We start from the raw sequence: 14,709 nt of genomic DNA on the forward strand, positions 1-14,709 counted from the left end.
GGGTAGGTGGGGATTGAGGGATGCGGGGAGAATGTGGGTAGGTGGGGGATTGAGGGACACAGGGAGAAGGTGGGTAGATGGGGGATTGAGAGATACGGGGAGAAGTTGGGTAGGTGGGGATTGAGGGATACGGTTAGAAGGTGGGTAGCTGTGGATGGAGGGATACGGGGAGAAGGTGGGTAAGTGGGGGATTGAGGGATACGGGGAGAAGGTGGGTCGGTGTGGATTGAGGGATACGGGGAGAAGGTGGGGGATTGAGGGATACGGGGAGAAGGTGGGTAGGTGGGGGATTGAGGGACATGGGGAGAACGTGGGTAGGTGGGGATTGAGGGATAAGGGGAGAAGGTGGGTAGGTGGGGATTGAGGGATACGGGGAGAAGGTGGGTAGGTGGGGATTGAGGGATACGGGGAGAAGGTGGGTAGGTGGGGATTGAGGGATACGGGGAGAAGGTGGGTAGGTGGGGGATGGAGAGATACGGGGAGAAGTTGGGTAGGTTGGGGATTGAGGGATACGGGGAGAAGTTGGGTCGGTGGGGATTGAGGGATACGGGGAGAAGGTGGGTAGGTTGGGGATTGAGGGATACGGGGAGAAGTTGGGTAGGTTGGGGATTGAGGGATACGGGGAGAAGTTGGGTCGGTGGGGATTGAGGGATACGGGGAGAAGGTGGGTAGGTGGGGATTGAGGGATACGGGGAGAAGATCGGTAGGTGGGGGTTTGAGGGACACGGGGAGAAGGTGGGTAGATGGGGGATTGAGAGATACGGGGAGAAGGTGGGTAGCTGGGGGATTGAGGGATACTGGGAGAAGGTGGGTAGGTGGGGGATTGAGGGACATGGGGAGAAGGTGGGTAGGTGGGGATTGAGGGACACGGGAGAAGGTGGGTAGGTGGGGATTGAGGGATACAGGGAGAAGGTGGGGAATTGAGGGATACAGGGAGAAGGTGGGTAGGTGGGGATTGAGGGATACGGGGAGAAGGTGGGGAGGTGGGGGATTGAGGGATACGGGGAGAAGGTGGGTAGGTGGGATTGAGGGATACGGGGAGAAGGTGGGTAGGTGGGGGATTGAGGGATACGGGGAGAGGTGGGTAGGTGGGGGATTGAGGGATACGGGGAGAAGGTGGGGAGGTGGGGGATTGAGGGATACGGGGAGAAGGTGGGTAGGTGGGGGATTGAGGGATACGGGGAGAAGGTGGGTAGGTGGGGGATTGAGGGATACGGGGAGAAGGTGGGTAGGTGGGGGATTGAGGGATACGGGGAGAAGGTGGGTAGGTGGGGGATTGAGGGACACGGGAGAAGGTGGGTAGGTGGGGGATTGAGAGATACGGGGAGAAGGTGGGTAGTTGGGGGATTGAGGGATACGGGGAGAAGGTGGGTAGGTGGGAGATTGAGGGATACGGGGAGAAGGTGGGTAGGTGGGGGATTGAGAGATACGGGGAGAAGGTGGGTAGGTGGGGACTGAGGGATACGGGGTGAAGGTGGGTAGGTGGGGTATTGAGGGATACGGGGAGAAGGTGGGTAAGTGTGGGATTGAGGGATACGGGGAGAAGGTGGGTCGGTGGGGATTGAGGGATACGGGGAGAAGGTGGGGGATTGAGGGATACGGGGAGAAGGTGGGTAGGTGGGGATTGAGGGATGCCGGGAGAAGGTGGGTAGGTGGGGGATTGAGGGACACAGGGAGAAGGTGGGTAGATGGGGGATTGAGAGATACGGGGAGAAGTTGGGTAGGTGGGGATTGAGGGATACGGTTAGAAGGTGGGTAGCTGTGGATGGAGGGATACGGGGAGAAGGTGGGTAAGTGGGGGATTGAGGGATACGGGGAGAAGGTGGGTCGGTGGGGATTGAGGGATACAGGGAGAAGGTGGGGGATTGAGGGATACGGGGAGAAGGTGGGTAGGTGGGGGATTGAGGGACATGGGGAGAAGGTGGGTAGGTGGGGATTGAGGGACACGGGGAGAAGGTGGGTAGGTGGGGGATTGAGAGATACGGGGAGAAGATGGGTAGGTGGGTGATTGAGGGACACGGGGAGAAGGTGGGTAGGTGGGGGATTGAGGGATACGGGAGAAGGTGGGTAGGTGGATTGAGGGATACGGGGAGAAGGTGGGTAGGTGGGGGATTGAGGGATACGGGGAGAAGGTGGCTAGGTGGGGATTGAGGGATACGGGGAGAAGGTGGGTAGGTGGGGATTGAGGGATGCGGGGAGAAGGTGGGTAGGTGGGGGATTGAGGGACACAGGGAGAAGGTGGGTAGATGGGGGATTGAGAGATACGGGGAGAAGTTGGGTAGGTGGGGATTGAGGGATACGGTTAGAAGGTGGGTAGCTGTGGATGGAGGGATACGGGGAGAAGGTGGGTAAGTGGGGGATTGAGGGATACGGGGAGAAGGTGGGTCGGTGGGGATTGAGTGATACGGGGAGAAGGTGGGGGATTGAGGGATACGGGGAGAAGGTGTGTAGGTGGGGGATTGAGGGACATGGGGAGAAGGTGGGTAGGTGGGGATGGAGGGACACGGGGAGAAGGTGGGTAGGTGGGGGATTGAGAGATACGGGGAGAAGATGGGTAGGTGGGTGATTGAGGGACACGGGGAGAAGGTGGGTAGGTGGGGGATTGAGGGATACGGGAGAAGGTGGGTAGGTGGATTGAGGGATACGGGGAGAAGGTGGGTAGGTGGGGGATTGAGGGATACGGGGAGAACGTGGCTAGGTGGGGATTGAGGGATACGGGGAGAAGGTGGCTAGGTGGGGATTGAGGGATACGGGGAGAAGGTGGGTAGGTGGGGGATTGAGGGATACGGGGAGAAGTTGGGTAGGTGGGGGATTGAGGGATACGGGGAGAAAGTGGGTAGGTGGGGGATTGAGGGGTACGGGGAGAAAGTGGGTAGGTGGGGGATTGAGGGATCCGGGGAGAAGGTGGGTAGGAGGGGGATTGAGGGATAGGGGAGAAGGTGGGTAGGTGGGGATTGAGGGATACGGGGAGAAGGTGGGTAGGTGGGGGATTGAGGGATACAGGGCGAAGGTGGGCAGGTGGGGGATTGAGGGATACGGGGAGAAGGTGGGTAGGTGGGGGATTGAGGGATACGGGTAGAAGGTGGGTAGGTGGGGGATTGAGGGATACGGGGAGAAGGTGGGTAGGTGGGGGATTGAGGGACACAGGGAGAAGGTGGGTAGCTGGGGGATTGAGGGATACTGGGAGAAGGTGGGTAGGTGGGGGATTGAGGGATACGGGAGAAGGTGGGTAGGTCGATTGAGGGATACGGGGAGAAGGTGGGTAGGTGGGGGATTGAGAGATACGGGGAGAAGGTGGGTAGGTGGGGATTGAGGGATACGGGGAGACGGTGGGTAGGTGGGGATTGAGGGATACGGGGAGAAGGTGGGTAGGTGGGGATTGAGGGATACGGGGAGAAGGTGTGTAGGTAGGGATTGAGGGATACGTGGAGAAGGTGGGTAAGTGGGGGATTGAGGGATACGGGGAGAAGGTGGGTAGGTGGGGGATTGAGGGATACGGAGAGAAGGTGGGTAGGTGGGGGATTGAGGGATACGGGGAGGAGCTGGGTAGGTGGAGGATTGAGGGATACGGGGAGAAGGTGGGTAGGTGGGGGATTGAGGGAGAAGGTGGGTAGGTGGGGGATTGAGGGATACGGAGAGAAGGTGGGTAGGTGGGGGATTGAGGGATACGGGGAGAAGGTGGATAGGTGGGGGATTGACAGATACTGGGAGAAGGTGGGTAGGTGGGGATTGAGAGATACGGGGAAAAGGTGCGAAGGTGGGGGATTGAGGGATACTGGGAGAAGGTGGGTAGGTGGGGGATTGAGGGAGACGGAGAGAAGGTGGGTAGGTGGGGGATTGAGGGATACTGGGAGAAGGTGGGTAGGTGGGGGATTGAGGGAGACGGGGAGAAGGTGGGTAGGTGGGGGATTGAGGGATACGGGGAGAAGGTGGGTAGGTGGGAGATTGAGGGATACGGGAAGAAGGTGGGTAGGTGGGGGATTGAGGGATACGGGGAGAAGGTGGGTAGGTGGGGATTGAGGGATACGGGGAGAAGTTGGGTAGGTGGGGATTGAGGGATGCGGGGAGAAGGTGGGTAGGTGGGGGATTGAGGGATACGGGGAGAAGGTGGGTAGGTGGGGACTGAGGGATACGGGGAGAAGGTGGGTAGGTGGGGGATTGAGGGATACGGGGAGAAGGTGGGTAGGTGGGGGATTGAGGGATACGGGGAGAAGGTGGGTAGGTGGGGATTGAGGGATGCGGGGAGAAGGTGGGTAGGTGGGAGATTGAGGGACACAGGGAGAAGGTGGATGGATGGGGGATTGAGAGATACGGGGAGAAGGTGGGTAGGTGGGGATTGAGGGATACGCGAGATGGTGGGTAGGTGGGGGATTGAGGGATACGGGGAGAGGGTGGGTAGTGGGGATTGAGGGATACGGGGAGAAGGTGGGAGCTGGGGATGGAGGGATACGGGGAGAAGGTGGGTAGGTGGGGGACTGAGGGATACGGGGAGAAGGTGGGTAAGTGGGGTATTGAGGGATACGGGGAGAAGGTGGGTAGGTGGGGGATTGAGGGATACGGGAAGAAGGTGGGTAGGTGGGGATTGAGGGATACGGGGAGAAGGTGGGTAGCTGGGGGATTGAGGGATGCGGGGAGAAGTTGGGTAGGTGGGGGATCGAGGGATACGGGGAGAAGGTGGGTAGGTGGAGGATTGAGGGATACGGGGAGCAGGTGGGTAGGTGGGGGATTGAGGGATACGGGGAGAAGGTGGGTAGGTGGGGGATTGAGGGGTACGGGGAGAAGGTGGGTAGGTGGGGATTGTGGGATACTGGGAGAAGGTGGGTAGGTGGGGGAATGAGGGATGCGGGGAGAAGGTGGGTAGGTGGGAGATTGATGGATACGGGGAGAATGTGGGTAGGTGGGAGATTGAGGGATACGGTGAGAAGTTGGGTAGGTAGGGATTGAGGGATACGGGGAGTAGGTGGGGGATTGAGGGATACGGGGAGAAGGTGGGTAGGTGGGGATTGAGGGATAAGGGGAGAAGATGGGTAGCTGGGGATGGAGGGATACGGGGAGAAGGTGGGTAGGTGGGGGATTGAGGGATACGGGGAGAAGGTGGGTCGGTGGGGATTGAGGGATACGGGGAGAAGGTGGGTAGTTGGGGGTTTCAGGGACACGGGGAGAAGGTGGGTAGATGGGGGATTGAGAGATACGGGGTGAAGGTGGGTAGCTGGGGGATTGAGGGATACGCGGAGAAGATGGGTAAGTGGGTGATTGAGGGACACGGGGAGAAGGTGGGTAGGTGGGGGATTGAGGGATACGGGAGAAGGTGGGTAGGTGGATTGAGGGAAACGGGGAGAGGGTGGGTAGGTGGGGGATTGAGGGATACGGGGAGGTGGGGATTGAAGGATACGGGGAGAAGGTGGGTAGGTGGGGATTGAGGGATACGGGGAGAAGGTGGGTAGGTGGGGGATTGAGGGATACGGGGAGAAGGTGGGTAGGTGGGGGATTGAAGGATACGGGGAGAAGGTGGGTAGGTGGGGGATTGAGGGATACTGGGAGAAGTTGGGTAGGTGGGGGATTGAGGGATAGGGGAGAAGGTGGGTAGGTGGGGATTGATGGATACGGTGAGAAGGTGGGGAGGTGGGGATGGAGGGATACAGGGAGAAAGTGGGTAGGTGGGGGATTGAGGGATACTGGGAGAAGTTGGGTAGGTGGGGGATTGAGGGAGACGGAGAGAAGGTGGGTAGGTGGGGATTGAGGGATACGGGGAGAAGGTGAGGAGGTGGGGGATTGAGGGATACGGGGAGAAGGTGGGTAGGTGGGGGATTGAGGGATACGGGGAGAAGGTGGGTAGGTGGTGGATTGAGGGATACGGGGAGAAGGTGGGTAGGTGGGGGATTGAGGGATACGGGGAGAAGGTGGGTAGGTGGGAGATTGAGGGATACGGGGAGAAGGTGGGTAGGTGGGGATTGAGGGATACGGGGAGAAGGTGGGTAGGTGGGGGATTGAGGGATACGGGGAGAAGGTGGGTAGGTGGGAGATTGAGGGATACAGGGAGAAGGTGGGTAGGTGGGGATTGAGGGATGCGGGGAGACGGTGGGTAGGTGGGGGATGGAGGGATACGGGGAGAAGGTGGGGAGGTGGGGGATTGAGGGACACGGGGAGAAGGTGGGTAGGTGGGGATTGAGGGATACGGGGAGAAGGTGGGTAGGTGGGGGATTGAGGGATACGGGGAGGAGGTGGGTAGGTGGGGGATTGAGGGATACGGGGAGGAGGTGGGTAGGTGGGGGATTGAGGGATACGGGGAGAAGGTGGGTAGGTGGGGGATTGAGGGATACGGGGAGAAGGTGGGTAGATGGGGATTGAGGGATACGGGGAGAAGGTGGGTAGGTGGGGGATTGAGGGATACGGGGAGAAGGTGGGTAGGTGGGGATTGAGGGATACGGGGAGGTGGGGATTGAGGGATACGGGGAGAAGGTGGGTAGATGGGGGATTGAGGGATACGGGGAGAAGGTGGGTAGATGGGGATTGAGGGATACGAGGAGAAGGTGGGTAGGTGGGGATTGTGGGATACTGGGAGAAGGTGGGTAGGTGGGGACTGAGGGATACGGGGAGAAGGTGGGTAGGTGGGGGATTGAGGGATACGGGGAGAAGGTGGGTAGGTGGGGGATTGAAGGATACGGGGAGAAGGTGGGTAGGTGGGGATTGAGGGATACGGGGAGAAGGTGGGTAGGTGGGGGATTGAGGGATATGGGGAGAAGGTGGGGAGGTGGGGATTGAGGGATACGGGGAGAAGGTGGGTAGGTGGGGGATTGAGGGATATGGGGAGAAGTTGGGGAGGTGGGGGATTGAGGGATACAGGGAGAAGGTGGGGAGGTGGGGGATTGAGGGATACGGGGAGAAGGTGGGTAGGTGGGGGATTGAGGGATACGGGGAGAAGGTGGGGAGGTGGGGGATTGAGGGATACGGGGAGGAGGTGGGTAGGTGGGTATTGAGGGATACGGGGAGGAGGTGGGTAGGTGGGGATTGAGGGATACGGGGAGAAGGTGGGTAGGTGGGGGATTGAGGGATACAGGGAGAAGGTGGGGAGGTGGGGATTGAGGGATACGGGGAGAAGGTGGGTAGGTGGGGATTGAGGGATACGGGGAGAAGGTGGGTAGGTGGGGATTGAGGGATACGGGGAGAAGGTGGGTAGGTGGGGGATTGAGGGATACGGGGAGAAGGTGGGTAGGTGGGGATTGAGGGATACGGGGAGAAGGTGGGTAGGTAGGTGGGATTGAGGGATACGGGGAGAAGGTGGGTAGGTGGGGATTGAGGGATGCGGGGAGAAGGTGGGTAGGTGGGGGATTGAGGGACACAGGGAGAAGGTGGGTAGATGGGGGATTGAGAGATACGGGGAGAAGGTGTGTAGGTGGGGATTGAGGGATACGGGGAGAAGGTGGGTAGGTGGGGATTGAGGGATGCGGGGAGAAGGTGGGTAGGTGGGGATTGAGGGATATGGGGAGAAGGTGGGAGCTGGGGATGGAGGGATACGGGGAGAAGGTGGGTAGGTGGGGGATTGAGGGTTACGGGGAGAAGGTGGGTAGGTGGGGGATTGAGGGATACGGGGAGAAGGTGGGTAGGTGGGGGATTGAGGGATATGGGGAGGAGGTGGGGCTTGAGGGATACGGGGTGACGGTGGGGATTGAGGGATACGGGGAGACGGTGGGGATTGAGGGAGACGGGGAGAAGGTGGGTAGGTGGGGATTGAGGGATAAGGGGAGAAGGTGGGTAGCTGGGGATGGAGGGATACGGGGAGAAGTTGGGTAGGTTGGGGATTGAGGGATACGGGGAGATGGTGGGGATTGAGGGATACGGGGAGAAGGTGGGGATTGAGGGAGACGGGGAGGCGGTGGGGATTGAGGGAGACGGGGAGACGGTGGGGATTGAGGGATACGGGGTGACGGTGGGGGATTGAGGGATACGGGGTGACGGTGGGGATTGAGGGATACGGGGAGACGGTGGGGATTGAGGAATACGGGGAGGAGGTGGCGATTGAGGGAGACGGGGGGACTGTGGGGATTGAGGGATACGGGGTTACGGTGGGGGATTGAGGGATACGGGGAGAAGGTGGGGATTGAGGGATACGGGGAGACGGTGGGGATTGAGGGATACGGGGAGGAGGTGGGGATTGAGGGATACGGGGAGACGGTGGGGATTGAGGGATACGGGGAGACGGTGGCGATTGAGGGATACGGGGAGACGGTGGGGATTGTGGGATACGGGGAGGAGGTGGGGATTGAGGGATCCGGGGAGAAGGTGGCGATTGAGGGATACAGGGAGATTGTGGGGATTGAGGGATACGGGGAGACGGTGGCGATTGAGGGATACGGGGAGATGGTGGGGATTGAGGGATACGGGGAGACGGTGGGGATTGAGGGATACGGGGAGAAGGTGGGGATTGAGGAATACGGGGAGACGGTGGGGATTGAGGGATACGGGGAGACGGTGGGGATTGAGGGATACGGGGACACGTTGGGGATTGAGGGATACGGGGAGACGGTGTGGATTGAGGGACACGGGGAGACGGTGGGGATTGAGGGATACGGGGAGGAGGTGGGGATTCAGGGATACGGGGAGACGGTGGGGATTGAGGGATACGGGGTGACGGTGGGGATTGAGGGATACGGGGCGACGGTGGGGATTGAGGGATACGGGGAGACGGTGGGGATTGAGGGATAAGGCGAGAAGGTGGGGATTGAGGGATTCGGGGAAACGGTGGGGATTGAGGGATCCGGGGAGATGGTGGGGATTGAGTGATAGGGGGAGACGGTGGGGATTGAGGGATACGGGGAGGAGGTGGGGATTGAGGGATACGGGGAGACGGTGGGGTTTGAGGGACACGGGGAGACGGTGGGGATTGAGGGATACGGGGAGACGGTGGGGATTGAGGGATACGGGGAGACGGTGGGGATTGAGGGATACGGGGAGACGGTGGGGATTGAGGTATACGGGGAGACGGTGGGGATTGAGGGATACGGGGTGACGGTGGGGATTGAGGGATACGGGGAGGAGGTGGGGATTGAGGGATACGGGGAGACGGTGGGGATTGAGGGACACGGGGAGACGGTGGGGATTGAGGGATACGGGGTGACGGTGGGGATTGAGGGATACGGGGTGACGGTGGGGATTGAGGGACAGGGGGAGACGGTGGGGATTGAGGGATACGGGGAGGAGGTGGGGATTGAGGGATACAGGGAGACGGTGGGGATTGAGGTGGGGATTGAGGGATACGGGGAGGAGGTGGGGGTTGAGGGATACGGGGAGACGGGGGGATTGAGAGATACGGGGAGACGGTGGGGATTGAGGGATACGGGGAGACGGTGGGGATTGAGGGAGACGGGGAGACGGTGGGGATTGAGGGATACGGGGAGACGGTGGTGATTGAGGGATACGGGGAGACGGTGGGGATTGAGGGATACGGGGAGACGGGGGGATTGAGGGATACGGGGAGACAGTGGGGATTGAGGAATACGGGGAGACGGTGGGGATTGAGCGAGACGGGGAGACGGTGGGGATTGAGGGATAAAGGGAGACGGTGGGGATTGAGGGATAGGGGGAGGAGGTGGGGATTGAGGGATACGGGGTGACGGTGGGGAGTGAGGGATACGGGGAGACGGTGGGGATTGAGGGATACGGGGAGACGGTGGGGATTTGGGGACACGGGGAGACGGCGGGATTGAGGGATACGGGGAGACGGTGGGGATTGAGGGATACGGGGAGACGGTGGGGATTGAGGGATACGGGGAGACGGTGGGGATTGAGGGATCCGGGGAGACGGTGGGGATTGAGGGATACGGGGCGATGATGGGGATTGAGGGATACGGGGATACAGGGGAGATTGAGGGATACGGGGAGACGGTGGGGATTGAGGGATACGGGGATACAGGGGAGATTGAGGGATACGGGGAGACGGTGGGGATTGAGGGATACGGGGAGACGGTGGGGATTGAGGGAGACGGTGAGACGGTGGGGATTGAGGGATACGGGGAGACGGTGGTGATTGAGGGATACGGGGAGACGGTGGGGATTGAGGGATACGGGGAGACGGGGGGATTGAGGGATACGGGGAGACGGTGGGGATTGAGGAATACGGGGAGACGGTGGGGATTGAGCGAGACGGGGAGACGGTGGGGATTGAGGGATAAAGGGAGACGGTGGGGATTGAGGGATAGGGGGAGGAGGTGGGGATTGAGGGATACGGGGTGACGGTGGGGAGTGAGGGATACGGGGAGACGGTGGGGATTGAGGGATACGGGGAGACGGTGGGGATTTGGGGACACGGGGAGACGGCGGGATTGAGGGATACGGGGAGACGGTGGGGATTGAGGGATACGGGGAGACGGTGGGGATTGAGGGATACGGGGAGACGGTGGGGATTGAGGGATCCGGGGAGACGGTGGGGATTGAGGGATACGGGGCGATGATGGGGATTGAGGGATACGGGGATACAGGGGAGATTGAGGGATACGGGGAGACGGTGGGGATTGAGGGATACGGGGATACAGGGGAGATTGAGGGATACGGGGAGACGGTGGGGATTGAGGGATACGGGGAGACGGTGGGGATTGAGGGATACGGGGAGACGGTGGGGATTGAGGGTTAGGGGGAGGAGGTGGGGATTGAGGGAGACGGGGAGGAGGTGGGGATTGAGGGATACGGGGTGACGGTGGGGATTGAGGGATACAGGGAGACGGTGGGGATTGAGGGATACGGGGAGACGGTGGGGATTGAGGGAGACGGGGAGACGGTGGGGGATTGAGGGATACGGGGAGGAGGTGGGGATTGAGGGATGGGGAGACGGTGGGGGATTGAGGGAAACGGGGTGACGGTGGGAATTGAGGGATACGGGGAGACGGTGGGGATTGAGGGATGGGGAGACGGTGGGGATTGAGGGATACGGGGAGACGGTGGGGATTTGGGGACACGGGGAGACGGCGGGATTGAGGGATACGGGGAGACGGTGGGGATTGAGGGATACGGGGAGACGGTGGGGATTGAGGGATACGGGGAGACGGTGGGGATTGAGGGATCCGGGGAGACGGTGGGGATTGAGGGATACGGGGAGACGGTGGGGATTGAGGGATACGGGGAGACGGTGGGGATTGAGGGATACGGGGCGATGATGGGGATTGAGGGATACGGGGATACAGTGGAGATTGAGGGATACGGGGAGACGGTGGGGATTGAGGGATACGGGGATACAGGGGAGATTGAGGGATACGGGGAGACGTTGGGGATTGAGGGATACGGGGAGACGGTGGGGATTGAGGGATACGGGGAGACGGTGGGGATTGAGGGTTAGGGGGAGGAGGTGGGGATTGAGGGAGACGGGGAGGAGGTGGGGATTGAGGGATACGGGGAGACGGTGGGGATTGAGGGATACGGGGTGACGGTGGGGATTGAGGGATACAGGGAGACGGTGGGGATTGAGGGATACGGGGAGACGGTGGGGATTGAGGGAGACGGGGAGACGGTGGGGGATTGAGGGATACGGGGAGGAGGTGGGGATTGAGGGATACGGGGAGACGGTGGGGATTGAGGGATACGGGGAGACGGTGGGGACTGAGGGATACGGGGAGGAGGTGGTGATTGAGGGATACGGGGAGACGGTGGGGATTGAGGGATACGGGGAGACGGTGGGGATTACGGGATACGGGGAGAAGGTGGGGATTGAGGGATACGGGGAGACGGTGGGGGATTGAGGGATACGGGGAGGAGCTGGGGATTGAGGGATACGGGGAGACTGTGGGGATTGAGGGATGGGGAGACGGTGGAGATTGAGGAATACGAGGAGACGGTGGGGATTGAGTGATACGGGGAGATGGTTGGGATTGAGGGATACGGGGAGATGGTGGGGATTGATGGATACGGGGAGACGGTTGGGATTGAGGCATATGGGGAGACGGTGGGGATTGAGGAATACGGGGAGACGGTGTTTATTGAGGGATACGGGGAGACGGTGGGGATTGAGGGACACGGGGAGACGGTGGGGATTGAGGTATACGGGGAGACGGTGGGGATTGAGGGATACGGGGAGACGGTGGGGATTGAAGGATACGGGGAGACGGTGGGGATTGAGGGATACGGGGAGGAGGTGGGGATTGAGGGATACGGGGAGAAGGTGGGGATTGAGGGATACAGTGGGAAGGTGTGGGAGTGAGGTATATTGGCCCCGGCCTTGCGGAAGGCTAACACCGACTGTTGTCCGTACAGAGAGGCACCAAATCTCCCCGACAGAAGAGGCCGAAGGATTCAAAGCCAAAAGTGAGGAAGTTGAAATACCACCAGTACATCCCACCCGATCAGAAAACCCATCGCAGCCCCATGCCCATGGACGCTGCGTACTCGAGACTACTCCAACAACAGCAGATCTTCCTGCAGCTTCAGATCCTCAACCAACAACAACATCCATTCAGCTTTCAGACTATTCGACCAGGAAACCCAGGGTGAGTTCAGCCCAATATCCACGCCTGTACTGAGGGAGCGCCGCACTGTCGGAGGGAGATGTCTATACTCTAGGATTTGAGCTCCATAATCCAGGCCCACACTCCCCCTGGTGCCAGTACTGAGGGAGCGCCGCACTGTCGGAGGGAGATGTCTATACTCTAGGATTTGAGCTCCATAATCCAGGCCCACACTCCCCCTGGTGCCTGTACTGAGGGAGCGCCGCACTGTCGGAGGGAGATGTCTATACTCTAGGATTTGAGCGCTATAATCCAGGCCGACACTCCCCCCCGGTGCCAGTCCTGAGGGAGCGCCGCACTGTCGGAGGGAGATGTCTATACTCGAGGATCTGAGCGCTATAATCCAGGCCGACACTCCCCCCGGTGCCTGTACTGAGGGAGCGCCGCACTGTCGGAGGGAGATGTCTATACTCTAGGATTTGAGCGATATAATCCAGGCCCACACTCCCCCCGGTGCCAGTACTGAGGGAGCGCCGCACTGTCGGAGGGAGATGTCTATACTCTAGGATTTGAGCGCTATAATCCAGGCCGACACTCCCCCCGGTGCCAGTACTGAGGGAGCGCCGCACTGTCGGGGGTAGATGTCTATACTCTAGGATTTGAGCTCCATATTGCAGGCCCACACTCCCCCCGGTGCCAGTACTGAGGGAGCGCTGCACTGTCGGAGGGAGATGTCTATACTCTAGGATTTGAGCTCCATAATCCAGGCCCACACTCCCCCCGGTGCCAGTACTGAGGGAGCGCTGCACTGTCGGGGGTAGATGTTTATACTCTAGGATTTGAGCTCCATAATCCAGGCCCACACTCCCCCCGGTGCCAGTACTGAGGGAGCGCCGCACTGTCGGGGGTAGATGTCTATACTCTAGGATTTGAGCTCCATAATCCAGGCCGACACTCCCCCCGGTGCCAGTACTGAGGGAGCGCTGCACTGTCGGGGGTAGATGTCTATACTCTCGGATTTGAGCTCCATATTCCAGGCCCACACTCCCCCCGGTGCCAGTACTGAGGGAGCGCCGCACTGTCGGAGGGAGATGTCTGTACTCGAGGATTTGAGCGCTATAATCCAGGCCGACACTCCCCCCGGTGCCTGTACTGAGGGAGCGCCGCACTGTCGGAGGGAGATGTCTATACTCTAGGATTTGAGCGCTATAATCCAGGCCGACACTCCCCCGCTGCCAGTACTGAGGGAGCACCGCACTGTCGGGGGTAGATGTCTATACTCCAGGATTTGAGCTCCATAATCCAGGCCGACCCTCCCCCCGGTGCCAGTACTGAGGGAGCGCTGCACTGTCGGAAGGAGATGTCTATACTCGAGGATTTGAGCTCTATAATCCAGGCCCACACTCCCACCGGTGCCAGTACTGAGGGAGCGCCGCACTGTCAGAGGGAGATGTCTATACTCTAGGATTTGTGCTCCATAATCCAGGCCCACACTCCCCCCGGTGCCAGTACTGAGGGAGCGCTGCACTGTCGGAGGTAGATGTCTATACTCTAGGATTTGAGCTCCATAATCCAGGCCCACACCCCACAGCCCCGGTGCTAGTACTGAGGGAGCGCTGCACTGTCGGAGGGAGATGTATATACTCTAGGATTTGAGCGCTATAATCCAGGCCGACACTCCCCCCGGTGCCAGTACTGAGGGAGCGCCGCACTGTCGGGGGGAGATGTCTATACTCTAGGATTTGAGCGCTATAATCCAAGCCCACACTCCCCCCGGTGCCAGTACTGAGGGAGCGCTGCACTGTCGGAGGGAGATGTCTATACTCTAGGATTTGAGCGCTATAATCCAGGCCGACACTCCCCCCGGTGCCAGTACTGAGGGAGGACTGCACTGTCGGAAGGAGATGTCTATACCCTAGGAATTGAGCGCTATAATCCAGGCCCACACTCCACCCGGTGCCAGAACTGAGGGAGCGCCGCACTGTCGGAAGGAGATGTCTATACTCTAGGATTTGAGCTCCATAATCCAGGCCGACACTCCCCCCGGTGCCAGTACTGAGGGAGCGCCGCACTGTCGGAAGGAGATGTCTATACTCTAGGATTTGAGCTCCATAATCCAGGCCCACACTCCCCCCGGTGCCAGTACTGAGGGAGCGCTGCACTGTCGGAGGTAGATGTCTATACTCTAGGATTTGAGCTCCATAATCCGGGCCCACACTCCCCACGGTGCCAGTACTGAGGGAACGCTGCACTGTCGGAGGGAGATGTCTATAATCTAGGA

General features: G+C 60.1%; 1 protein-coding gene across 3 annotated transcripts in view; it reads left to right on the top strand.

Annotated features, from left to right (window-relative positions):
- The window catches only part of LOC140399654 (uncharacterized), a 284,156-nt gene that overhangs the window by 172,141 nt on the left and 97,306 nt on the right, over window positions 1-14,709 (top strand). For all 3 annotated transcript variants that reach the window (XM_072489197.1, XM_072489198.1, XM_072489199.1), the window contains one exon: window positions 12,238-12,470. In XM_072489197.1, coding sequence (XP_072345298.1) covers window positions 12,238-12,470 — 233 coding nt within the window. The remainder of the gene's footprint in view (window positions 1-12,237; window positions 12,471-14,709) is intronic.

The sequence above is a fragment of the Scyliorhinus torazame genome, chromosome 23, assembly GCF_047496885.1.
Source record: "Scyliorhinus torazame isolate Kashiwa2021f chromosome 23, sScyTor2.1, whole genome shotgun sequence".
Lineage (NCBI taxonomy): Eukaryota > Metazoa > Chordata > Chondrichthyes > Carcharhiniformes > Scyliorhinidae > Scyliorhinus > Scyliorhinus torazame.